Below are 23198 nucleotides of genomic sequence, written 5' to 3' on the forward strand. Positions count from 1 at the left end.
ACTGGGATTTGTCACTTCACTACCGTGTTGCCGCAACAGCACACAAAAATACACACGCACAGAGAACGTGTAAAAACATTTTGTGTATTTTTTAAAAACACAAAGGTTAATATGTGTTTCTGTGGATTGCAGTTAGTCTTCAGACTGTTTGGCAGACAGCTTTTGCAATTGGAACTGAATTTTGACTCATGAAAGCTAATATGGTCACATGCAAAAGTTTAGGTACCCCTGGTCAAATTGCACGTTTTTTTGATCTTGTATAGAGAAAACACTTCTGCACATGTTAATGCATGATTACTGTCTATTTGATGAATTTTTGAACATATTTGGGGGAAAAAAAACAAAAAACGTGGCCTGAGCAAAAGCTACGGCACATTTTACGTTTTATGTTTTAGGTTTTTGCAGTATGTTAAACTCAGAAAATGAAAAGAAACCAAACTAAATGTGCAGAAAAATGCTATGGTTAAGTTTGTGTTAACAGAGGATGTTAACTTATTTTCACTTCAAAAATTGTCACCCTGTTAGATAGCACTCACTTACAGAACAACCTGAATTTTTTGCAGCATAGCTTCAACTAGGTGTTGGAAGTATCCCTTAGAATTTGTGATCCATGTTGTCACTCCAGATTCTTGTTCGTGGTCTAACAGGAGCGGAAACTGTTGCGGTCTTCTGCTGTTGTAGCCCATCCACCTCAGTGATGCTTATCTGATCACCACTGTTGTAAAGTGTCGTCATCTGAGTAGCATCTAACACGTCTGGCCATTCTCCTCTGACCTCTCTCATCACAGTTCTCATGTGTGAACATCAACTGATGCTCTTGACCTTTGTCTAGATGGTTTTATGTATTGTACTGCTGCCACATGATTGGTTGATTGGAAGATTTTATGACTGATCAGATGTGCAGTTGTTCCTAGTAAAATGGTCGGTGAATGTATATGCAGTACATGTCTGACATGTTGTCACTCTAGTGACGAAATCTTAATTATAATTTTTTGGGTTGAAAAATCTCAATATAGTACAGAATATTACAGTTAAGAATTTTTTTCTTCTCCTATAAAGTTACCGTTTTGAGATGTGAGGTTTTGTTATGACAGTGATGGTATGTTAGGCAGATTGTGTTTCAGAAGGGTTTCGTATGAGAGTGAACACAGTGGCAGTGGTGTCATGAATACATCTTTTGTAAGCACTGCCAGTAAATTATTCAAATATTTAACGGTAGATATTCTCAAGCAGTGAGAGACTCTATTAACACAGACTTGTCTGATTCAATAATTAATCGCACTAACCAGCACCCTTGATTCCTAATTCCCTATGAAAATGAGATCTGAGGCCTTCACAGAGCCTGCTCTTTTCTGCTGTCTGTCTTCCTTGCCTCTTTTGTCTGTTCTGTCGTTCTCTCTTTCTCTCTCCATGTCCCTCTCAAATAGGCCTTTTGCAGTGTGCTGTGAATTTGGGGTCTCCACTGACCTCTAGAGGTAATTTGCTTGTTAATTCTCACTTTTACATGCAGCTACTGGGGCCTGACCGATTTGAAAAATGTGTGACGATTTTAAGGAGCATACATTTTCAATAACTGATACTATTATGGTTTAATATGCTCAAAAACTCAATAGCATTAGATAAACAGTGCTTTACTCACTGTCAGTGTATTACCAGCAGCAACAGCAACAAGTCTCAAAGTCTTAAAGTCAAACTGAAATCAAAATTGACCTTTTTCACGATGTTAAATCATGTCTATGGTCATATTAAGCACAAATCGGTATGTATAAATTACCCTGTAACTAACAATTGTTTTATACAGTGCTGTGAAAAGTATTTGCCCTGTCCCAATTTCTTCTATTGTGCTTCACTTGCCTCAGTTAAGCTCGGTGTACACAATTCCACATTGCGCAAGACACTGGGCGAAAATGTGGTCCATGGGAGATTTGCAGCTTTTTTGGAAGACATGAGTCCGGTTACATCTGCCATAAAGCTAACACCACATTCTACCATAGGAACATGGTGGTAGTGTGGGGCTGCTTTACTTCTGCAGAACCTGAACGACTCGTCATAAGTGATGGAACCATGAATTCTGCTGTCTATAAGGAAATCCTGAAGGAGAATGCCCATCAGTTTGTGCCGCGCAGTTAGGTTAAGCAGCAGGACAATGATCCCAAGCAGACAAGCAGGTCCACCCCACTCAAAAGAAACAACATTACAGCTGTAATTACAAAGTCCTGACTTGAGTCATTTACATTTACGTTTACAGCATTTAGCAGACGCTCTTATCCAGAATGACAAAAGTGCTTTGTTGTCTACTCAGAGAAAGTGTCTTTGCTTTGCTTTGTTACAAATAGGTTAGAGTAAAAGCTAGTCCTGAGCTCAGATACTGCAAGAACAAACGCCCATGCTGATTCCTAAAGAAAAAGAAACAGAATTTAAACAGTGCAATATGATACATTTCAATAACTACTTAAATTAGTGCTCAATTAATGCTGGAAAAAGAGATGTGTTTTCAGCTTGACCACAAGAGAGTCCCTTTGAGATGATGTGGCAAGACTTTAAACAGGCAGTTCATGCTCAAAATCCCTCCAGTGCAGCCAAATTAACTTTAGCAAAACAGAGGGGGCCATAATTCCTCTACAGCGGTGTAAAAGACTCATTGCGAGTTATTAGTAACATTTGACTGCAGTTTTTACTGCCAAGGGTGGCACAACCAGTTATGTGGTTTAAGAGAACAATTACTTCTTTCACATTAGTGGTTTTGAATATATATTTGTCAATAAATGGAATGACTAATAACAATGATCATCATATAAATAATAATAGTTATAAATTAAGAGACCCTTATTAGTAACCCATCCGTGCAGTGAAACACCACATACACACTAGTGAAGATGCACACTAGGGGGCAGTGAGCACACTTGCCCAGGGTGGTGGGCAGCCCTATTTGCAGCACCCGGGGAGCAGTTGGGGGTTAGGTGTCTAGCTCAAGGCCAATTCAGATACATACTGTCAGCTCAGGGGGATCGAAGCAAGGCTGGTTCCCTAACCTCCAGCCCACGACTGCCCAATAACCCTTGTTGTATGATTGCTTGAATGTATTAATTTATTTTCTTTATATTTATGTATTTAAATGAAAGGTAAAGGAAAAAACATCACTGATAAACAGGCGGCACAAAACGCTGTTCTCTCTGCTTTAATGCTATAATGCTGTAACCCTAACCCCACCCAATCTGGCAACCCTCACCTGTTGCTGAAACTGTTTGAACGTGTCTGTGATGTGCAGTGCAGGAGCGCAGAGGAGCAGTGTCTTTAAACTCGTCTCCAAAACTTTAATATTTCTTTCAAAATGGCATAATTTGTAAAATATTTTAATCATTGAATGTCTCCAGTTGTATTAAATATGTGTTGGTGCCCTATATTTCAGAGATAAAATTCTTGTTTTTCCATAATCTTTGATCAGAGTGTAGTGACCTTTGCCCACCTCTGAATGCCTTCAGACATTTGATTGTTGCTATCCTCCACAAGCGGGCAATATAAGAGTGCTTGGGCAAGACACCCAATGCAAAGTTTATCTCTGCAACAGTTGTAAGATTCTCTGGATAAGACTGTCTATCAAATACTATAAATATGAACGTAAAACTACTAAATGCACTGAGGTGTCGGTCACAATATAAAATCAGCCACAAATTATTATTATATAGTAGATTTTAACCAATGCCAGTAAATTCTTTTGTTACATTCTTTTTGATGCACATATTGGCCAGTATTATTTGCCAACCAATATATCGGTCAGGCCTTAGCATCTACCATATTTTTAGTAAGTTTGTTACTGATTTCCTGGCCACATGGCTGATTTCAAACCCAGATTAAGCCTAAGCCTAGACTAAAATAAACTTTTGTCAATATCAACATTGGCATTGCAGTTGTAACAAGTCTAGGTTTAATCCACGTACAAGAAATCAGTCCTTACAGTAATAGATTAGGGAGAAGTTGGCCATGTTTGGGTCACCAAGTAAAAGAATTGTCTTTGCATTTTCTTCCTGTAGGGGGAGCTTATTGACAATATAGAATCCAATGTGCGCAATGCACAGGAATACGTGGAGAAGGCCAAAGAAGACACCAAAGCAGCCATTAAAGTCAAAAAAACAAGCAAAGTGGTAAGTAACAGCTTGTCCAGTCCACGGCTGCTCTCTAAAGTCTCTCTCTCTCTCTTTTCCTCTTACCTCTCCGTGCCCCCCCTTCCCCCTTTCTCCTCTCCTCTTTTTCTTTCCCCATCCATCCTTCTTGCTTTCCTCCTGCCCTGCTCACTTGGCCGTGCACTGGTCAGGGAGAGATGATCGACCGTATAGAGTATAATGTGGAGCACGCGGTGGATTACGTGGAGAGGGCTGTGTCAGACACCAAGAAGGCAGTAAAGTACCAGAGCAAAGCACGGAGGGTGAGTCAGTGGCACATGGGACCGGCCTGCATGACCGTCATCACACCCACCTGTCCTTTTATCTTCACTCTGTCTTGTATCATGCCTGTGGCAGCGCTTTGCTTCGTGTTCATGCTGGTTCTCAGAAGGGTGAGGTAAAAAGGGGCGGAGCCAGGGGGCACATGTTGATGCCCTCAGATTAACTGATCAGAAGTGGCCTCATATGACACGACAATAAACGTTAAAGGTAGAATATTACAATGTGACCACAAATGAATATTAAGTTAACATATCGCTGCTGTCGGAACAAAACCTCATATTTCCATTTTTGTCGTTTTTCAGTTTTTGACATAATCTGAAAATGCCTGTTGTCCTTTAGATTGTGTGTAAAATTCATGATGAATGGACCAAAAGAAACAGCGCAAAATGACCTGGAAAAAGTCTGGTTCCATTGACTTCCATCAAAAATTATGTAGGTTTTTTCCTCTCCTGTAAAGTCACTATTTTGGAGATGCGAAGTTTTGTTCCAACAGCAGTGATGTTCTTTGTCTTGTGGAGACCCCAACATCAAAAAATATGCATATGTGGTCAACATTACTGCTCACCACTTACTGCATGTTAACATTAGACGGCATCAAGTCACTACTGTCTTGTTGGATGGCAGGTAAAGTTAGCAAAGTACCTACTTACTTATCTGGTGACCTTAGCAAGTTTCAGCTAATTTTCTCTGAGGATGCAAGGAATTTGTCTCTGCCAATGGAATCACACTTATTATCCCAAACCCATTAAATAAGGTCACTTGTGGTCCTCAGAACTGAAATGCTGGCTGAACACTTGTAGAATTTTCTGTGACATATAGCTGCTAACTACTGTTGGCTAGTAGTGAAAAACAACAGAATTTTGTGTTTGATGAAGAAACAATGTAGTTTGTTCTATGAGTGATTGAGCTCAGCGCTATACCACTAGCTAGTATTACTTAGCATGTAGATCAGTGGATAGCAGTCAGGATTTCTTGAGTGCAGGAGGTTCCAGGTGGTTCAGGGACGTACTTATATGGGTCATTCTACAGAAACGTCCATTTTTGTGTCCCCAGCATTTACAGATATATTACACTTGAAAAACATGTTGAGGTTACAGTGTATTTATATTTTGAAATCAAACAATAAGTTATTTTAACAGTCACACCTTCTGGATTCATCAGTCCAGTCATATCGGCTTTTAAATCAATGATCTAGAATTCCAAACACCACAGAAGTGCTCGTCCCCACAGTCATGTGTAAAGGTTGAGGCCATATTTTGAAGTAAAAAACATGTTTTTTCTGCAGTTTCAATTGCAGTACTCTACACATGACTGAAATATATGAATTAAATGACATATACAAAATGCCCAATACGTATTATAAAATATATAATGAAAGTTGTCCCCAGGAGTCGTGTCACTGGTGTTACCGGGTAACAAAAAATCTCTTGTTTTGAAATAAACGTCACACTGATGACATCACTTGACCTCCTTTTACCTATTTTATGAGGATCTATGAGGAAAAGCACACGGCGAGGCCACTGTGTCTTTTAAGTTATCAGAGATTTTCTCCTTTAGCTCATAATTTCATATGAAGCTTGTAACTGAAGTCACTGGTGTGACCAACTTTATTCTTAGGTAATTGTGAAAAAATAGAACACAAATGGATTAAATTACATATTTTAGTGGATTTTCCATGATTGACAACATGTGGTTTGATGCTCTGTAGCTCTGCATTTTGTAAAATGCATTTTTCATTAAAAATGTCTCTGGTGCTAATTTTTTTTATGTGTAACAACAATGAGGGCCGGTAACATCAGTGACACCTATGGATAGACAGAAAAGTGGACGTTTCTGTAGAATGACCCTGTAATGTCTCATAAGTATTGCTGTGAGGAAACATGACAGTACAAGATTGTAAATTGTAAAAATCTTAAGAGATACAATGCTGTTCTACAAAATAGTAAATAACACAACAAGTAGCAAATAAAATTAATTAATGTTTTTGAATAATATTACCAACTCTGTCACAGGTCTTGAGTATTACAGGCATAGTGACAAGGTAAAGCTCAGAAAGGTCCTACATTCTCATATTCAACAAGCAACATGGCCTGCAATGTTATTAGCAGTGGTCAGTAATGCCATACAACAATGGCTTAGCAAAGCACGAAGATATGCCATAAGGTGGCTAAATGACATTTACTGTAATACAGGACCCTATTAAAGGGACCCTAAGCCTTGCTGTCTTTCTCTCTCACAGAAGTTGATTGCATTAGGTGTCTGTGTGGCGATCTGTCTGTTCATCCTCATCGTCGCACTGGCTGTCGAGCTCAGCTAGCCAGAAGAGCCATTCACATAGAGAAGCCCCCAACCCTGGACGGGATCTTACAAAGTGGTCAAGCTCGAGTTCCTCAACCTCAGGCTACAAAAAGCATGGATAGATTATTTGGTGGATTGATGGATTTTATGGATTACTTGCTCAAGTAAAATGAATAATGTGGCAAGATGCCAATTTAATTATTTATCCAACTTGTTTAATTAACTTTGAAAAGTTAATCATGCTTAATCATACAGAATTTCTAATGTAGAATAATATTGGGTACTATCGTCTCAGTAATATACACTTACTGGCCTTTATATCCTAACCCTGTAGCTCCATCTTGCTGCTGTAGAGTTAGAGACTATAGCTCATCTGTTGATGTGTCGTTTGTGTTTGTCATCCATTAGTCCTTCATCAATGGGCAGTTTCTGACCAAAGAGCCACACTTGGCTGGGTATTTAAGTGGTGAGCCACATTTAACCTCCAGTAAATCCCAACAACACCACTGTGTCACTTGTAAAAGCACCACACACACTATATGAGTCCTCAGACTGCACCACCCTCCAAATAATGTCTGGACAACAGGAGTCCTGTAGTCAGAAACCGACTAATGATGAGTGAAGCAGATGGGGGCTGACAGATGGGCTACAGTCTGTAATTGTACACCAATATAGTGGAAGTACAAGTGACAGTATTGGACAAAATGCAGAGACCACCCTTCATGTATTTAATTTCAAGTAAAAATGACCAAGATATTAATTCTTATTCATTCTTCAGAGATATTTCTGAGATCAGGTGTGAGATAATCCACTTGTATAAGGAAGGACGAAGTAAAAGAAAAATAACTGAAAAAGTTTACAAAACTGGAGTTTAAGAAAAGATTAAAAGCTACAGAGAAAATCGGACTAACGACCACCTGGAAGACCTGGTAGACACCAAAACTGCCCCTGTCACATAAACAGCGCTTAAAGCTTTCCTCTTTGAGAGAGATGAGAAAATCAAGCCGCTTCACATCTGAAAACCTCCACAGGTGTTTCTGTCCATCCTTCCACTGTGAGAACACAACTCAGCGCTGTGGGTCTGAAAGGATGTGTATCCATGAAGAAGAACCTCACTGAGAAAAGGAAAATAAGAAAATTGTAGTAGAACACAAACTTGTTCTACTACAATCAGCTGATTAGGCCCAACCAGACATACCTGTGGACTCCTCTACTTCAGCATACAGCAGCCCTTTGTCACACCTTTGTAGAGGGGTGACCGGTACGGTACACAGCCCAGGTGGGTATTTAAATGAAAAGGAAAAGAAAAGAAAAGAGGGCTGGAAAAAACAAAAGAGATTAATTGCCAAGAAAGCTTGAGCTACAAACGGCTCCAAGACATACAGAAGGTGCTCTAAGACCAAAGAAGTGAAACATAGTCTGCCGTCCCTTCATAATTACAGTTGAAGGGTCTTTTGTTTTATTTAATGTTTCTAGTTCAGCCTTTGTTTGATCACTGCTTTCAGCGTTTCCTTTGTTTGCCGTTTTCCCGCCTTTTTATTTCCTGTTCCTTGAGGTGCTTTACCCATTGTCACCTGTACTTCTCAGTGATGTAGCTGTAACTCCGCGGACCACCGATCAGTGCACTGGCAGTTTGAGCCTGACTCTGGGTTGCCCCACTCCCAAAGTGCCAAATTCACATCCCATTACTTCAATACATTTTTTTTAACACCGTTTCTCACCAGTTTTCATCTTTGCGCTTGGGTCCGCCCCCCTGCCATCCCATGACAAAACTAGACATCTGATATGTGGAATAAGTTTTATTAGTTTGCATTTGTAACTGTACTTGGATCATGGGAAGCATAAATGCTAAACCAACTTTTAAGACTGAACTTTGGAGGTGTGGCTTTGAGAAACTGAAAATGAGTCTCCAGAAAAGAATGGAAGCTGTAATGAAGGTAAATACTGAAACAAATGATATTATATTAGATTATTGCAATATGTGCAATTTTTACTTCAATATATTTTTGTTTTGTTTTTCTGGATGCTGAAAAATTTGTAACGTGTATGTTTGTGTGGACATTTGGATTGGAAAAAGATGCAGGGTGGTACTTTTGCACAGTAATGTAGGTGATTCTAATAAACAAGACAAGTTGACGGTGAGTGTATATTCATTGACACGCTTTCTGTAATAGCTCCCTCTAATTTTTGAAATTTTTTGAGATTTTTTGAGCCATCCTGTGGAACATTCCACCTACCTCACTCTTTTCTCCTTGTCCTCTGTGCTGATTGGACAGCCTGTTGTATCATAGCCAGTTGTAGTTTGTTTTAATGCAATCTTAATGCATGCACTTCAGGTTGGGGCGTATTTGTAATTTTCTTCTGTGAAGACGTTGCTGATCTCCGTTTGTGAAACGCGTCTTGTTTTATTTCCGCTCATGTGTGTTATGATCCATAAACACACATCAGATCAGGTGAATCTGAGAGTGTAAACGAATCCCAGACACTCCTGAATTGTTTGAATTTGATGGATTCTGACTCGCCCCATGTGGCGTATTCATCTCACCTGCATGTGTGCTTTGTACAGCATTTGCCTGAGTTATGCCCTTTTTTCTGTATAATTTTGGTGTGTAACTGTATATGAACATACATACAGTTGTATGCAAAGTTTGAACACCCCGCCCCTCTCCCCCGGAAAAATGACATAAGTCAACACACCCTCTTTAGAGAACATGGCCTTTTTTCCTGCTAATTTTAGTGCACAATTTTCTATTTATTAGTAAAACATTTTGGAAAAATAAGACATAAATAAATGTTCCATTCAGCGAATAAACACTATTGGAGCATTAAAAGCTGCAGAAGTGTGTCCTACATAGAGGATTTGTTAACATATTTACACTTACAAAATCATCAGGGGTGCCCAAACTTTTGCATACTACCATGTCACTCCTGGAGAATCTGTATTTCTTTCATTTGTGACCAATAACATGTTTTTTTAAACCTACCTACATAGAGACTTTATAACACATCATAAGCACCAAATAACAGTTATAAATCTTGAAGTATTACTTTATATACAGCTTGTGCAAATAAATGCAAGATGACACATGATGTTATATAAAGTAAATAGCATTGTATTTGCCTCATTGCTCATAAGGCTATATGACACGTGCATAAGCCTTTAATAACAGCTGACAAACGTATATAGATGTTTGTAAAGGCTTATTTCTGCAAGTGTCAGTTGTCTTAACACTAGCTGAATTAAAATGACAAAGATGATAAAATTAGTCTTTATGACAACATAAGCCTTTCTAAATATCAGTTGTCACAAAAGGCTTATGTAGGTGTCATATAGCCTTACGCATGGCACCCTTCAGTACAATGTTGCCAAGAAAAGTGATGGACATTTGTTCCATTTATAACACTGTAATGATGCATCATTCCCAAAGTAATGGAAATTATAAGGCAGACGAATAGCTTAATAATTCAGCTCTATGAAAGCCCTCAAACTAGAGTGAGAATTTTTTCTACATCTGTTTCCAAACATTTACATATATTTCCATACCAAAATCTTATACTTGAGTGAAAGTATTAATACCCTTAGTAAAATATTACTATAAGCAGTCTACATTTCTACTGGAGTACAAAAGTACTTGCTCTTAAATGTACTCAAGTTTCAAAATGCACCACGGATGCTTACAGTTATTAAGCTGTTATTCTGATTAACAATTTCTGTTTAGCACATGCAAACCCAAAAAACAGCATGATTGGTTCAGTTTCCGAAGTTTCCTATATAAATCTCTTACATGGTGTTCCTAACAGGCCTCTGCAAGCTCCCTTGCTTGGAATGATGCTTCATAACAGTGTTATTAATAGAACAGATCCACCGTTCGTTTAAGATCTCATATCAATACGATGTCATTTACTTCTTAATACACCTTATGTCATCCTGGGATAACTGGCACTGCTTCATAAATATCGTGTTCAGTGCGTGTGTTACAGAGTCTCTGTGTAGGGATTATTCAGGTAAAGTGTTTTTAGTTAAAGGATTTCAAGTTGTCGGTGTGTTTGTGTTGGTAATGACTACATTTTTTTTTTTTCATTTTATTGTTCAAGCATTTTCTTTGCTGTGCAGTAACAGAAGCTGTTTCAAAATAATCAAAGTTGATACTCAGTAATAATAATAACAATAATAAAAAAAATAATAATAAATGTACTAATAAAAGCAGATTATTAACTCCTCTGTTTTCTCTTTTCATGCATCCTGGATTTTTTTGTTTTCATTTTTTAAATATCTATCTATCTATCTATCTATCTATCTATCTATCTATCTATCTATCTATCTATATGTCTACATATCTGTCTGGCTGTCTATGATTTGCAGAAGAAAATAATGATTCTGATCTGCTGTGTGGTGTTAGGGATTGTTATTGCTTCCACTGTTGGTGGGGTTTTGGCCTGAAACACAGAACAACATCTGACCGCAAACCTACACACACACACACGCACGCACGCACACAGACACACACACACACACATGCTCGCTTGCACAGCAAAATAACACAACACATTGTCGCCCAACAGTGTCTGACCAGACGACACAGAACCATGTAAAGGAGGAAGGAAGAGCTGTTTAGTTTTTTTGGTTTTTTTTTCCGCATGAGGTTCTATTTTGTAAATGTGCGGTCCTGCGATGTGTTGCTCTGGATGTTGTGTGTCAATGTATGGAACAAACAAAGAAAAAAAAAGAAATGACATTTCTTTTTCACTGAACATTGAAGTTCTGAAGGTGAAAAGAAAAAAGATTAATTGTTGTACACAAAGAAACTCGTCCCAGATCACTGCCATCGTCGACTACTTCAGTGGTGCTGAGAGCCAAACAAACGGAACGATCGTAGATTCTTTTTTCATAATGCTGTTAGGACGGGCCAGCAGACAGACGGATGGATGGACTAAAGAATTTTGCTGGGAATAAAAGGGACTCTCTGTGGTTGTCATTGAAATGAACTGTTAAGGTGACCCCAGTGTATATCTGGGTTTGTTTCCAATAAGATCATCTATAAAATTTACAACCAGCACACAAAAATCCAAACCTAAAACTTCCAAACCAGGCACCAGGCTGTGCTGCCTCTCATGTTGGGGGCTACAGAATTCAATGGATGGTTTATTTCACACAAAAAGCACAAATACTTTACACTAAAATGACTGCTTTCAAAACTCTAAACACAAGGTGCATAATCTGTATTGTAATCACATATCATGACTACTTGATCATTTCATTGTCAAATAATCTGCAGATTACTTGGATTACTAATATAAATGATAGTGACCACTTTAACACAGTGTCTTTCTTTACCCAAATTTCACCAATTTGCTTATAAGCAATTCTTCCCACTGGCTAGATCTCCCCCTCACATAAGACCCTAGCATAGCATCTCTTCAGGCTCTGTTCGTTCTGTTACAGTTAGAAATCGGTGTTCACGCTTGTGTTTAGTGTTTTCGAAAAGCATATTTAAGCAATTGGGGTGTCAATAATCCTAATATTTTTAATATTAAGACCTATGAGTAAACACAACCACCTCTATTCAACCCTTAGGAGAGGTAATCCTTTGAAAGCAGAACAACTAAATAGCAAAAGAGTGATGGAAATGTTGCTGGTGTTAGTGAAGAAGAAGACCGCTCGTCTCTTCCTGCTTGCTTTTTTTGAGACTTTTTTTGGTGGGGTGGGTTGAGGATCCAGCCAGTATTCACGTGTCATCCTAAACCCACTCGCAGCTGCTGCTTCAGCCATGGCTGCACTTTCCATTATGCCTTGTTTCTGTGTGTATGAGTGCATACAGTGGGGGGAAAACAGGTACTTATTTTTTGTTATTTCCAATACATATTAGATTAATATGAGATTAAGTGACCCTTATTAGTCCCACTACAGGGAAATTTCACCTCCCGCATTTAACCCACCCGTGCAGTGAAACACCACATACCCACTAGTGAGCACACACACACTAGGGGGAAGTGAGCACACTTGCCCGGAGCGGTGGGCAGCCCTATCCTCAGCGCCTGGGGAGCAGTTGAGGGTTCCCTAACCCCTGGACCATGACTTTATTTACACACATAATGTATTTTGACTTTGCATAAGTATGCCAACAAAAAAGTATTCATTCATGAGCATAAAATGGCCTTGTTAGTCCTTTTTGCAAAGCTGTTGTTGGCATATAAGCCATCAAAACATCTACAGTAAAACGTAATTAGCTTTTTTGCAGCACTGTGGTCCAATTTTGGTCTATTATACTTGGCAACCCATCTTCTTTTTTCCCTCTGATGGGCTATTGATGAAACTACTGATGGATAGTTTCAAAATTTTCAATGGGATTCAAGTCAGGAGACTGGCTGGGCCATGCAAGCAAATGAACATTCTTTTATAGAAACTGGTCTTGAGTTATCTTGGCTGTATGTTTAATGCTGTTTTCTTGTTAAAATGTCCGTCTTGTCACCATATTCAGTTTATTGGCCAATGAGATAAAATTCTCCCATAATATCTCCTGATATATAATTCCAGTCATGTTTCCTTGGACCATGTATAAAGCCCCAGTATGGTTTGCAGAGAAGCAGCCCCATATGATCCTCCCACCATCATTCTTCACTATGGGTGTTCTTGCTCATGTCAAGCTGAATTCTTGTCAAAGAGTTCTATTTTTGCTTCTTCTGACCTGCGTACTCTCATCTCTGAGCTTCTGTTTCAGCAGAGGGCTTTTTGAGGCATAAGATGATTACCAATTCTACTGGCAGGCATGTTTGAGGTCTTTCCTATGGCTCTGTAGCTGTTCCAGTTGAGTGTGTAACCCCTTGATAGGCCTATGCCCACTGGTGAGCCCAAAACTTCTAAAATGTAAAAATAGCTCAGACAGTTAAAAGTAGCCACATTTACATGCAGCCCAATAATCCATTAATCATCTGACTAACAGCTCAAACGGAATAGAATACATCCATGTATACACCTCATTTTGAATAGACTAGTTCAACAGGCCATTCATTCAGTGTCTGTCTGATTTAACAAGGTGGGAAATCTTGTAAATAATCTGTCAAAAAAACGGTAATAATCATGTAAACGCCTGTATCTGATTATATTCCCTATCGGAAACTTTAAATCCGTTCTGCATGTGCGTCGCATCATAGTGAGAGTTTATACTGTTCAACGTGGCGGAGCAGAAACTGGTCTGCAGAGGAGACGAAGTTTATGCTCTGATCGTTATAAGGCGGCGGTGGGCTGGACGTCCAGCTTATGTGTCTCAGAACACGACGTCATCCTCTCGGCCTTCTTTAATAAGTACATGTGAAGGACGTTTTCCTGAGTCTGATGTCATTTTAAAGCAATTAAAAACACAAGCGCACCAGCTGAGAACTCAGGCAAACATACTACTGCTCATCTCACTCTGACTGTGATGCTTGTTGTCATGGTTACGTCTACCTTAAGTGGTGCTCTACGCATACACGTGATTTTGGATCGGATTACTTGTAGTGAACATGTAAACAGAGATTTTCCATCAGATTGTTGAGTAGAGTGGTAATATAAACACCTCTATATATATATATATATATATATATATATATATATCAATATAAACACCTCAATAGAAACACTGAATATATAATCGAATTTATACAGCCAGTTAGTTCCGGCCATACATGCTGATTGGTTGAGAGGCGTTCTAACCGTGTTGCTATTTTGCCATAATATTACAGGTTTTTCACTAACACTATCACTCCGCTAAGATGCCATTGCTAAGCAACGGCTTCGACAGCTGTTGGAGACGCTCAAGCGTCAACAAATGGACAATTTTAATGTCACATTTGACTGACAGCTGATTTGGTCAGACTCTGAAGATGAGACGACACTAAATTCCCAAACTATCAGTCGGTCTGTGTGGAGCTGGAGAATGAACTGCTGGCTGTGCAGCGAGTGGGCGGAGCTTGTTGCTCAGACATAGCAACGAGCTGCTTGTTAAGGAACTATAATTTGGCGGAAGGAACGGCTGTAATGATCTACAGCGACTAAATCACAGCTGTGATGTTATTTCATGATAACACTCTCCCTCTCGTGTTCTATTGCTTAAGTATTGAATCAGTTTGAAGTCCCTGTAGTTACTGAATAATAAGCCTTAGTATGTAATAAGTTTGGGGTTTTAGGGGGTTTTTCTGGGGTCCTCCCTCAAGTTTGTGATCGCTGCGTGATGCCTGAAATCTTCCCAACCAACAGCAACATCTTTCATAATGATACAGTCTGCAGGAGAACTTTTTTTTGCCAGCATTACCATCTACAAATGGATTTATTTATATGTAACCTTCAATAAGTACTTTTCCCCTATCAGTTTAGTTATTTTTGTTTTTGTATTTGTACAAGACATTGTGACATTTGAAGTGGTTATATGAACTTAGTTTGTATGTAATAACAAACAAAAGTGTCTGAATACTTTCCCCTTACTGTATGTATGTATGTGGGTGTGTGTGCATTTCAGTAGTTGTATGTGGGACCTGCATGAGTGCCAGTTTGTGTGCATGCCAAGCGGGGGCCAAGTTTTTCCTGTGTGTGTGTGTGTGCGTGTATGTATAAATACCTGTTGAACTGCCTGTAATATGCCACTTGTGTCTTTGTGTAGAAAGTTGTACATTACTATAGTACCCGGTGACGTGAAGGTCCCTCTCCACAGACGCTGCCAATGATAAACTGATGCTGTATATGGAACATGATGTGACTGTAGAATTCTTTATGGTTGGTGGAGATGAATGCACATTTCTCAAAGGAGCCTAGCTCCGCTCTCGTTTCCGTTCGGCTCTGAACGTGCCGAATTTGAATGGCGAGAGCAGAGACGAGACAACTGGACCACCTTCTTCTGCCACTGCCTCTACGTTGTGATTTAATGTCATATCTGTTTGTTTTTTGGGTTTTTGTTTTTTAAGTAAATCTTGTCTGAATACCACTCTCACTGTCTGGAGTCTTTTCTCTAGCTTCTTAATGCAAAAATGAGTGGACACACTTGTGCTTTACTTTGACTTTAAGTTAGCAACCCACTTCACTCAGTTCACCAGCCAATCAGCACTCAGTAGCAGTAATGCCAATCAATAAGTACTCAGTAGCAGTAATGCCAAGAAATCAGCATTTAGTAGCAGCAATGTGAAACAATCAGCACTCGGTAGCAGTAATGCCAATCAATAAGTACTCAGTAGTAGTAATGCCAAGAAATCAGCATTTAGTAGCAGCAATGTGAAACAATCAGCACTCAGTAGCAGTAATGCCAATCAATAAGTACTCAGTAGTAGTAATGCCAAGAAATCAGCATTTAGTAGCAGCAATGTGAAACAATCAGCACTCAGTAGCAGTAATGCCAATCAATAAGTACTCAGTAGTAGTAATGCCAAGAAATCAGCATTCAGTAGCAGCACCGTTAAACAATCAGCACTCAGTAGCAGGAATAACAACCAGTGTTCAGTAGCAATAATGCTAACACGCAGTAGCAGTAGTGCCAACCAGTCAGCATTTACTAGCTATCCAATCATGACTCCGTAGCAGTAACGCAAACCAATCAGCAGTCAGCAGCAATAATGATAACCAATTAGCACTCAGTAGCAATAATGCTAACCAATCAGCACTCAGTAGCAATAATACTAACCAGTCAGCACTCAGTAGCAGTAATGCTAACCAATCAACAGTCATTAGCATAATGCCAGTCAACATTCAGCAGCAGTAATGCTAACCAACTAGCATTCAGTAGCAGTAATTCTAACCAATCTGCACTCAGTATCAGTGATGTCAACCAATCAGATAGTTAGATACATAGATAAATACTTTATTGATCCCAAAGGAAATTTAGCAGCCAGTAGCAGACACACAACACTGTACAGAAAATAGTAATAAGGGTGTAGATATATCACAAGAATAAATATACCAGATCCTATCTACAGGCATATAAACAAGTAGAAAAAATAAGATACAATCTGTAATACTATCTATAACCTGAGATGAGAGATGCAATGCAATAATGACTGTACAAAAAGTTACAGGTAACAGCGTATAATGGCCACTGAATAAATAAATATGTGCAGATATTGGTACCAAATAAAGTGTCTAGTGTATGCAGAAAGTGCAATATGTGCAGCAACGCTGTCTATATGTGCAGATGGATAAAGAAACACAAAAGAAGCATGAGATGTTTTGTGATTTAACATGAGATTAAAACAGGAGATTAACACCCAGATTCAGTCCTCCTCTCTTTCCACCCTTCTCTTAAGATTAAGAGACCCTTATTAGTCCCACAATGGGAAAATTTCACCTCCACATTTGACCCATCCATGAAGTGAAACACCACATACACTGTAGTGAGCACACTTACCCAGAGCGGTGGGCAGCCCAATGCACAGCACCTGGGGAGCAGCTGGGGGCTAGGTGTCTTGCTCAAGGACACCTCAGTCATGTGCTGTTGGCGCTGGGGATCGAACTGGTGACCTTTCGCTTATGAGGCTGGTTCCCTAACTTTCAGCCCATGACTGCCCCTTGGGAAAAGTTGAAGAGTCTGATGGCTCTGAGGACAAAGGATCTCCTGAATCTGTCAGTTGAGCAGCTCTGTGACCACAACCTGCCACTAAACATGCTCCTCCTGTCCATGATGATGGTGTGCAGTGGGTGGCCATCATCCTCCATAATGGAGAGCAGTTTGTGGATTTGTCCTTCCCTCAGCCACCTTAACCACAGAGTCCAGTTCCACACCGACCATTGACTGACCAGCTTGTCCAGTCGCATCTTGTCTCTCCTTTTTATGCTTCCTCCCCTCCACACCACAGCATAAAAAGACAGCTGGCAAACATGGTCTGATAGAACATCTGCAGGAGCTTCCTACAGATGTTAAAGGACCTCAAGAAGTAAAGCCTGCTTTGTCCCTTCCTGTACAGGATGTCTGTGTTGGCTGACCAGTCCAACCTATCATCCAGTTACAGACCGAGATACCTGTAGGTCATTACCCTCTCCACTTCAACCCCCTCAAAAGAGATCGCCTATCCCTGCGAAAGTCCACCACCATCTCCTTGGTCTTGGCAGTGTTCAGAAGCAGGTTGTTCCCATGGCACCATTCCACAAAGTCCTTCAACAGGGTGGATAGTGGATATGTTTTTTCTTTCAGAAACCTGGCAACAACCTGGTGACTACTTACATTTAAACATGCTGATGCCCCCAGCCTACAGTTATCTCTCAAATCCCCGAATGAAAAGGAGAGGAGGTGGTCTGGCTGTGGTTCATCATTCCAGATTAATGGTCAAAGAACTTTCTCTAATCAGTACGACAACCTTTGAATATATTGCTTTGAAGGTTGTTTCCTCCTCACCTTTACTGTTACTGTTAGTTTATCGCCCTCCCAAATCTGCTGCAAGCTTCTTGTCTGAACTTAATGAACTCCTCACAATCATCTCATCTCTTTGCTCTGCCATAATTGTGCTTGGTGACTTCAATATCCATGTTGATACTGAATGCTCTTTCACATCTGAGTTAATTTCAGTTTTAGAGTGTTTTAACTTGATGCAGCATCTTGATTTTCCAACTCACACTCATGGTCATACTCTTGATTTACTCTGCTCTACTGGTTTGAATTATATCTCTGTCTCTGGTTCAGTTTTTGGTATCTCTGACCATAAGCTCATTGAATGTAGTTTCCATATTTCTACTCCTCCCCCTGTGTAAAAATCTCTGTTGTCTAACGTGATATTAGGTCTGTCAATCTCAATCTGTTTGCTGCTTTTCTTCAGTCTTCAGCCCTGTCTGACCTATATAACGTATCATCCCCTGAGAGTATGGTTTCTCTTTATAATGACACTGTCTCTGGATTGCTTAATGATTTTGCCCCTTTAAGAATCAACTTCTCCCTTCCACCCACTCGTGTCCTTGGTTCACCCCTGAACTAAGGGAACTGAAGGCCAATGGTCGGCGTCTTCAGCGCCTTTATAAAAAACTGTCCTTACTGTCCACTCTCTACTTTAAGGTCAGCACACCCACAAATATAGGAATGTTCTTAATACTGCCCACTCCAACTACTCCATCATAAATAATGCTAAGTCTAGGCCAAAAACTCTCTTTCGAACTTTTAACAAACTCCATCCTCCTTTATCAGCGTGCCCCCATTCAGCTGAGCAATGTCAGGCTTTTCTACATTTTTTTGACAAGAAAATTAATCAGATCTACAGCCTCTTTTCTCCTGCTTCTCAGTCATTCTCCTTTACTGATTTTCCTACTTTGAACACAAAGCTAACATGTTTCAAAACTGTTGACTCTGTCTTTTCTGTCGTTTCTGTCTCTGAACTCATCGCTAAGTCTAATGCTTCCTCCTGTCAGCTTGACCCTGCCCCCACCCCTCTACTCAAGGCCTGTTTATCTTTAGTCAACACCCTGATTGCTACAGTGATAAATTCATGTCTCTCTTCTGGTTCTGTTCCTACTGTCCTTAAAACTGCTGCAGTTACTCTTATACTTAAGAAACCTGAATTGGACCCGACTTCTCTTTCTACTTACAGACCCATCTCACACATTCCATTTTTACCTAAAGGAATGGAAAGAGTGGTTGCTTCCCAACTCCAGACATTTCAGTCTGGTTTCCGTACTCACCACAGCACTGAGACAGCTCTTCTGCAAGTAGTTAATGATCTTCTCCAGTCTGCTAATAGTGGTTCTCTCAGTATTCTCCTTCTCCTTGACTTAATTGCAGCATTTGATACTGTTAATCATGATGTTCTTATTTCTCGTCTTTTCTCTATTGGTATCACTGACACAGCCTTACAGTGGTTCAGGTCATATCTTACAGACAGACACCAGTTTATTACAATAGGCCCACAGAGGTCCTCCTCGTGTGGTGTCCCGCAGGGCTCAGTTCTTGGACCCCTAATTTTCTTAATTTATGTTTCACCCCTTGGGCAGATCAAGTCTTACTGGTTGGCCCTAAACCTTTACTATCAAAATCATCCAATTTTTCAGTTAGTATTGATGGCCTGCTCGTTAAGCTTGCACTTGTTGTTAGAAATCGTGTTTTATTCGACCCATTTTTGATCTGCATATCACATTCCTCACTGAGACAGCATTCTTCAACTTACACAACATTGCTTGTCTCCAACGATTCCTGACCGATAATGATGCCAAAACTTTGGTTCATGTCTTCATTGTGTCCGGTATTGACTACTGTAACTCCCTCTTTGTTGGTCTCCCTGTAAAGTCTATACAAAAGCTATAATACATTCTGGACTCTGCAGCTAGAGTTCTCTACCCATGCTAAGCGTTCAGCTCACATCACCCCCATTCTCTCTCAGCTACACTGGCTACCGGTCCTGTCCTGTATAAAGTTTAAAATTTTACTACTCACTTTCAAAGTCCTGCATAACTTTCCTCCTCCTATCTCAGAGAACTGCTGACCTCTTAGACTCCCTCTCACTCTCTCAGGTCTTCTTGCAATAACTTACTTGCTGTTCCACACACCAGACTTTCCACTTTGGGAGGGATGTCCTTCAGTGCCATGGCCCCCAAACTCTGGAATTCTCTTCCTCAATCCCTCAGAGACTGCTCTTCTTTTTCCTCTTTTAAATCTGACTTAAAGACTTTTCTCTTTAATGCACATTTTTCTTCCTCCTCCACTGATTAGTTTTTTCCCCATGCTATGTGAAGTGGCCTTGGGTTTGTGAAACTTAGTATTATTATTATTAAAGATAAAGGGGGAAAGTACAGTCCCTTGTGGTGCTCCTATGCTGCTCAGTCCTTCAGCCTGACATACTGAGGTCTGCCAGTGAGGTAGTCAGTAATCCAGGATACCAGGTGTGGATCCACTTGCATGTTAACCAGCTTGTCTCTCAGTTGGAGAGGCTGAATGGTATTAAAGGCACTGGAAAAATCAAAGAACATGACTCTTACAGCACAACCACCCTTGTCCAGATAAGAGTGGGCTCAATGGAGGAAGTATAGCATGGCATCCTCCACTCCCACTTTCTCCCTGTAGGCGAACTGCAGGGGGTCCATTGCATATCGAACCTGGGGTCTGAGAAGGTGTAGAAGAAGGCGCTCCAATGTCTTCATGACATGGGATGTTAGAGCAACAGGCCTGAAGTCATTGAGTTCACTGGGCTGCACCCTCTTGGGTACTGGAATGAGGCATGATGTGTTCCACAGGGTGGGAACCCTCCCCAAGTGCAGACTCAGCTTGAAGATGTGCTGGAGGGGTGCCCAGAAGGCGGGGGGGCTGTTGGGGGTTAGGTGTCTCAAGGACACCTCAGTCATGTGCTGTCGGCTCTGGGGATCAAACTGGCTGGTTCCCTAACCTCCAGCCCATGACCCCCCCCGTTTCACATGAATAAAATATCCGCACAACTGCTGCCACTTTACTAACAATCAGTGAAGCACATTTATTATCATCTAGATTGAGCAAATCATTTTTCACAAAACATCCCAGTTTTACAGGTTGTACTTGACCCTGTGGTGATTAAAGCTCGTCCCAGCAGTCAAGAATGACTTTTAGAAAATGTACAAGGATTAGAATACAGTACACTATAATACAACATATTAGAATACAACATACACTATATTGCTGGTACTGTATATTGCCCATCCAAACCATTGAATTCAGGTTCCAATCACTTCCATGGCCACAGGTGTATAAAACCAAGGCATGCAGACTGCTTCTACAAACATTAGTGAAAGAATGGGTCGCTCTCAGGATCTCAGTGAATTCCAGCATGGAATTTGTCCTTTTGCTCCAAAATATCATAGATATCATCAGTACACTGGCCACATCACCTTTGTTGCACACCATGTCAACAAGTTGGCCAATCTGTCCTCCTGCACTTGGTTGGCCTGCAGAATCTGGTTGGCTTCTCTGCCAGTGAGAACAGGAGGGTTTGAAGATTGAAGACCATCAATCACGTCCTTAAGAACCGCTTCAGAAACTCTTGCGATGAGTTCTAGCCGGACTTTGATCTGCAGAAAGGAGGAAAAATGCGTATGTAATAATTAGAGAAAGAAAAACATGCAAACCCTCAAAACTAAACACAATATGAAATTTCTCAGTATTTGCTTTGAGATGTCAATCAATCAATCAGTCAATCAATCAATCAATCTTTATTTAATCTCAGAGAACACTGAGGGTGATCATCATTTACAATGTTGCCGAATAGATACAGAGCAAGGGATTGATGATGTGTAAAACATATCATATAGAAGTAAATATATATAATAGAAGTACATTTAATAAATAAAAGACTCAAATCAGATAAAAAAAGTTAAATATTAATAATAGAAATATATAAAAATCTAAAACAATAATTAAAACATAGCTAAAATGTAAAGGTGAATAAAATTAGATAAAATAATTGGTGGATTGGTGTAGTGGGTAAAATCTCTGCATTGTATGCTGTAGATTGGGGTTCTATCCCCACCTGGTTAAACACCCTACACTATATCAATAAGAGTCCTTGGGCAAGACTCCTAACACTACCTTCGCCTACCTGTGTAAAAAATGATCAAATTGTATTGCTGTGAAGTTAGTTCATTTGCATATGGAAAAGGAAAGTTCAAAAATGATTAAAAGCTACAGACCTGGTAGACCAACAAAACTGTGCCCATGAGATAAACAATACTTTTAACTTCTGAGACTGAACTTGGAAGAATAATTAATTATGTTTATTTTATTAAAACAAAAGGAACTTCATCATTCCATTTTGTCACTACCAGAACAATCATAACACTACTGGAATTGCCAAATGTTTCAGCCCTGACTGTTTCAGCAGTGACAGTTCTTAATGTTTTGCGCTGATTTGAGCTTCATTCCCATATTTTTTAAAACAATGGGATCTATCTGCTCACCATGTGGCCACGGGGGACAGTGATGCAGTCTCACTTCCTGCTCTAAGGGGCATGGCAATTTTTTTTCACATTATCTTATGCCAGTTCAGGATTATGCCAGATAAATCTAAATCACTTCACTTTAAAAGAAATCCAAAAGATCTTAAAGATGGCAATGAGTGTGTGTACATGCACTCAATAATCCAATTGTAATCAGATTTGTGCAGTTATCTGATTATTAAAGTGGTCATGTAAACGGCACACTCTGATTTCAGATTAAGGTCAGATTAAGGAAATCAGATCAAATATGAAATCTGAGAGAGCTGTATAGTTTTAGTTCAGTCATCAGATTTCTCAGTGCATGTGAACTCTTACTCTGATTTCTTTCTCAGTCTGCACATGTGCAAAAACAGACGGCAGTACCAGAAATAAGCCAGCAGCGCTGCCACGAGGTGGTAGCTAAACACTCTTGGAGCAACACGGAAACCGACTACATGCTTCATGAAATTTAATATTTAAATATTCTTCATCTTCTAGACGATGTATGTTCATATTTTTAGGTAAAGCGATGTGATGTTCTTTTCTTTTATGTCACGTCTTCCGTGAGTTTATTGGCTGGATGCAAA

General features: G+C 39.9%; 1 protein-coding gene across 3 annotated transcripts in view; it reads left to right on the forward strand.

Annotated features, from left to right (window-relative positions):
* stx1a (syntaxin 1A (brain)) overlaps window positions 1-15694 on the forward strand; it is a 184403-nt gene extending 168709 nt beyond the window's left edge. For 2 of the 3 annotated variants that reach the window (XM_017691819.2, XM_037547749.1), the window contains exons 9-10: window positions 4313-4423; window positions 11104-15694. In XM_017691819.2, coding sequence (XP_017547308.1) covers window positions 4313-4423; window positions 11104-11181 — 189 coding nt within the window. In that variant the 3' untranslated portion in view covers window positions 11182-15694. Of the gene's footprint in view, window positions 1-4312; window positions 4424-6681; window positions 7597-11103 lie in introns of those variants that run through there. The other variant, XM_017691820.2, reaches the window with a different exon arrangement.
* The last annotated feature ends 7504 nt before the right edge of the window (window positions 15695-23198 follow it).

Source organism: Pygocentrus nattereri, chromosome 19 (assembly GCF_015220715.1).
Source record: "Pygocentrus nattereri isolate fPygNat1 chromosome 19, fPygNat1.pri, whole genome shotgun sequence".
NCBI classification, from domain to species: Eukaryota; Metazoa; Chordata; class Actinopteri; order Characiformes; family Serrasalmidae; genus Pygocentrus; species Pygocentrus nattereri.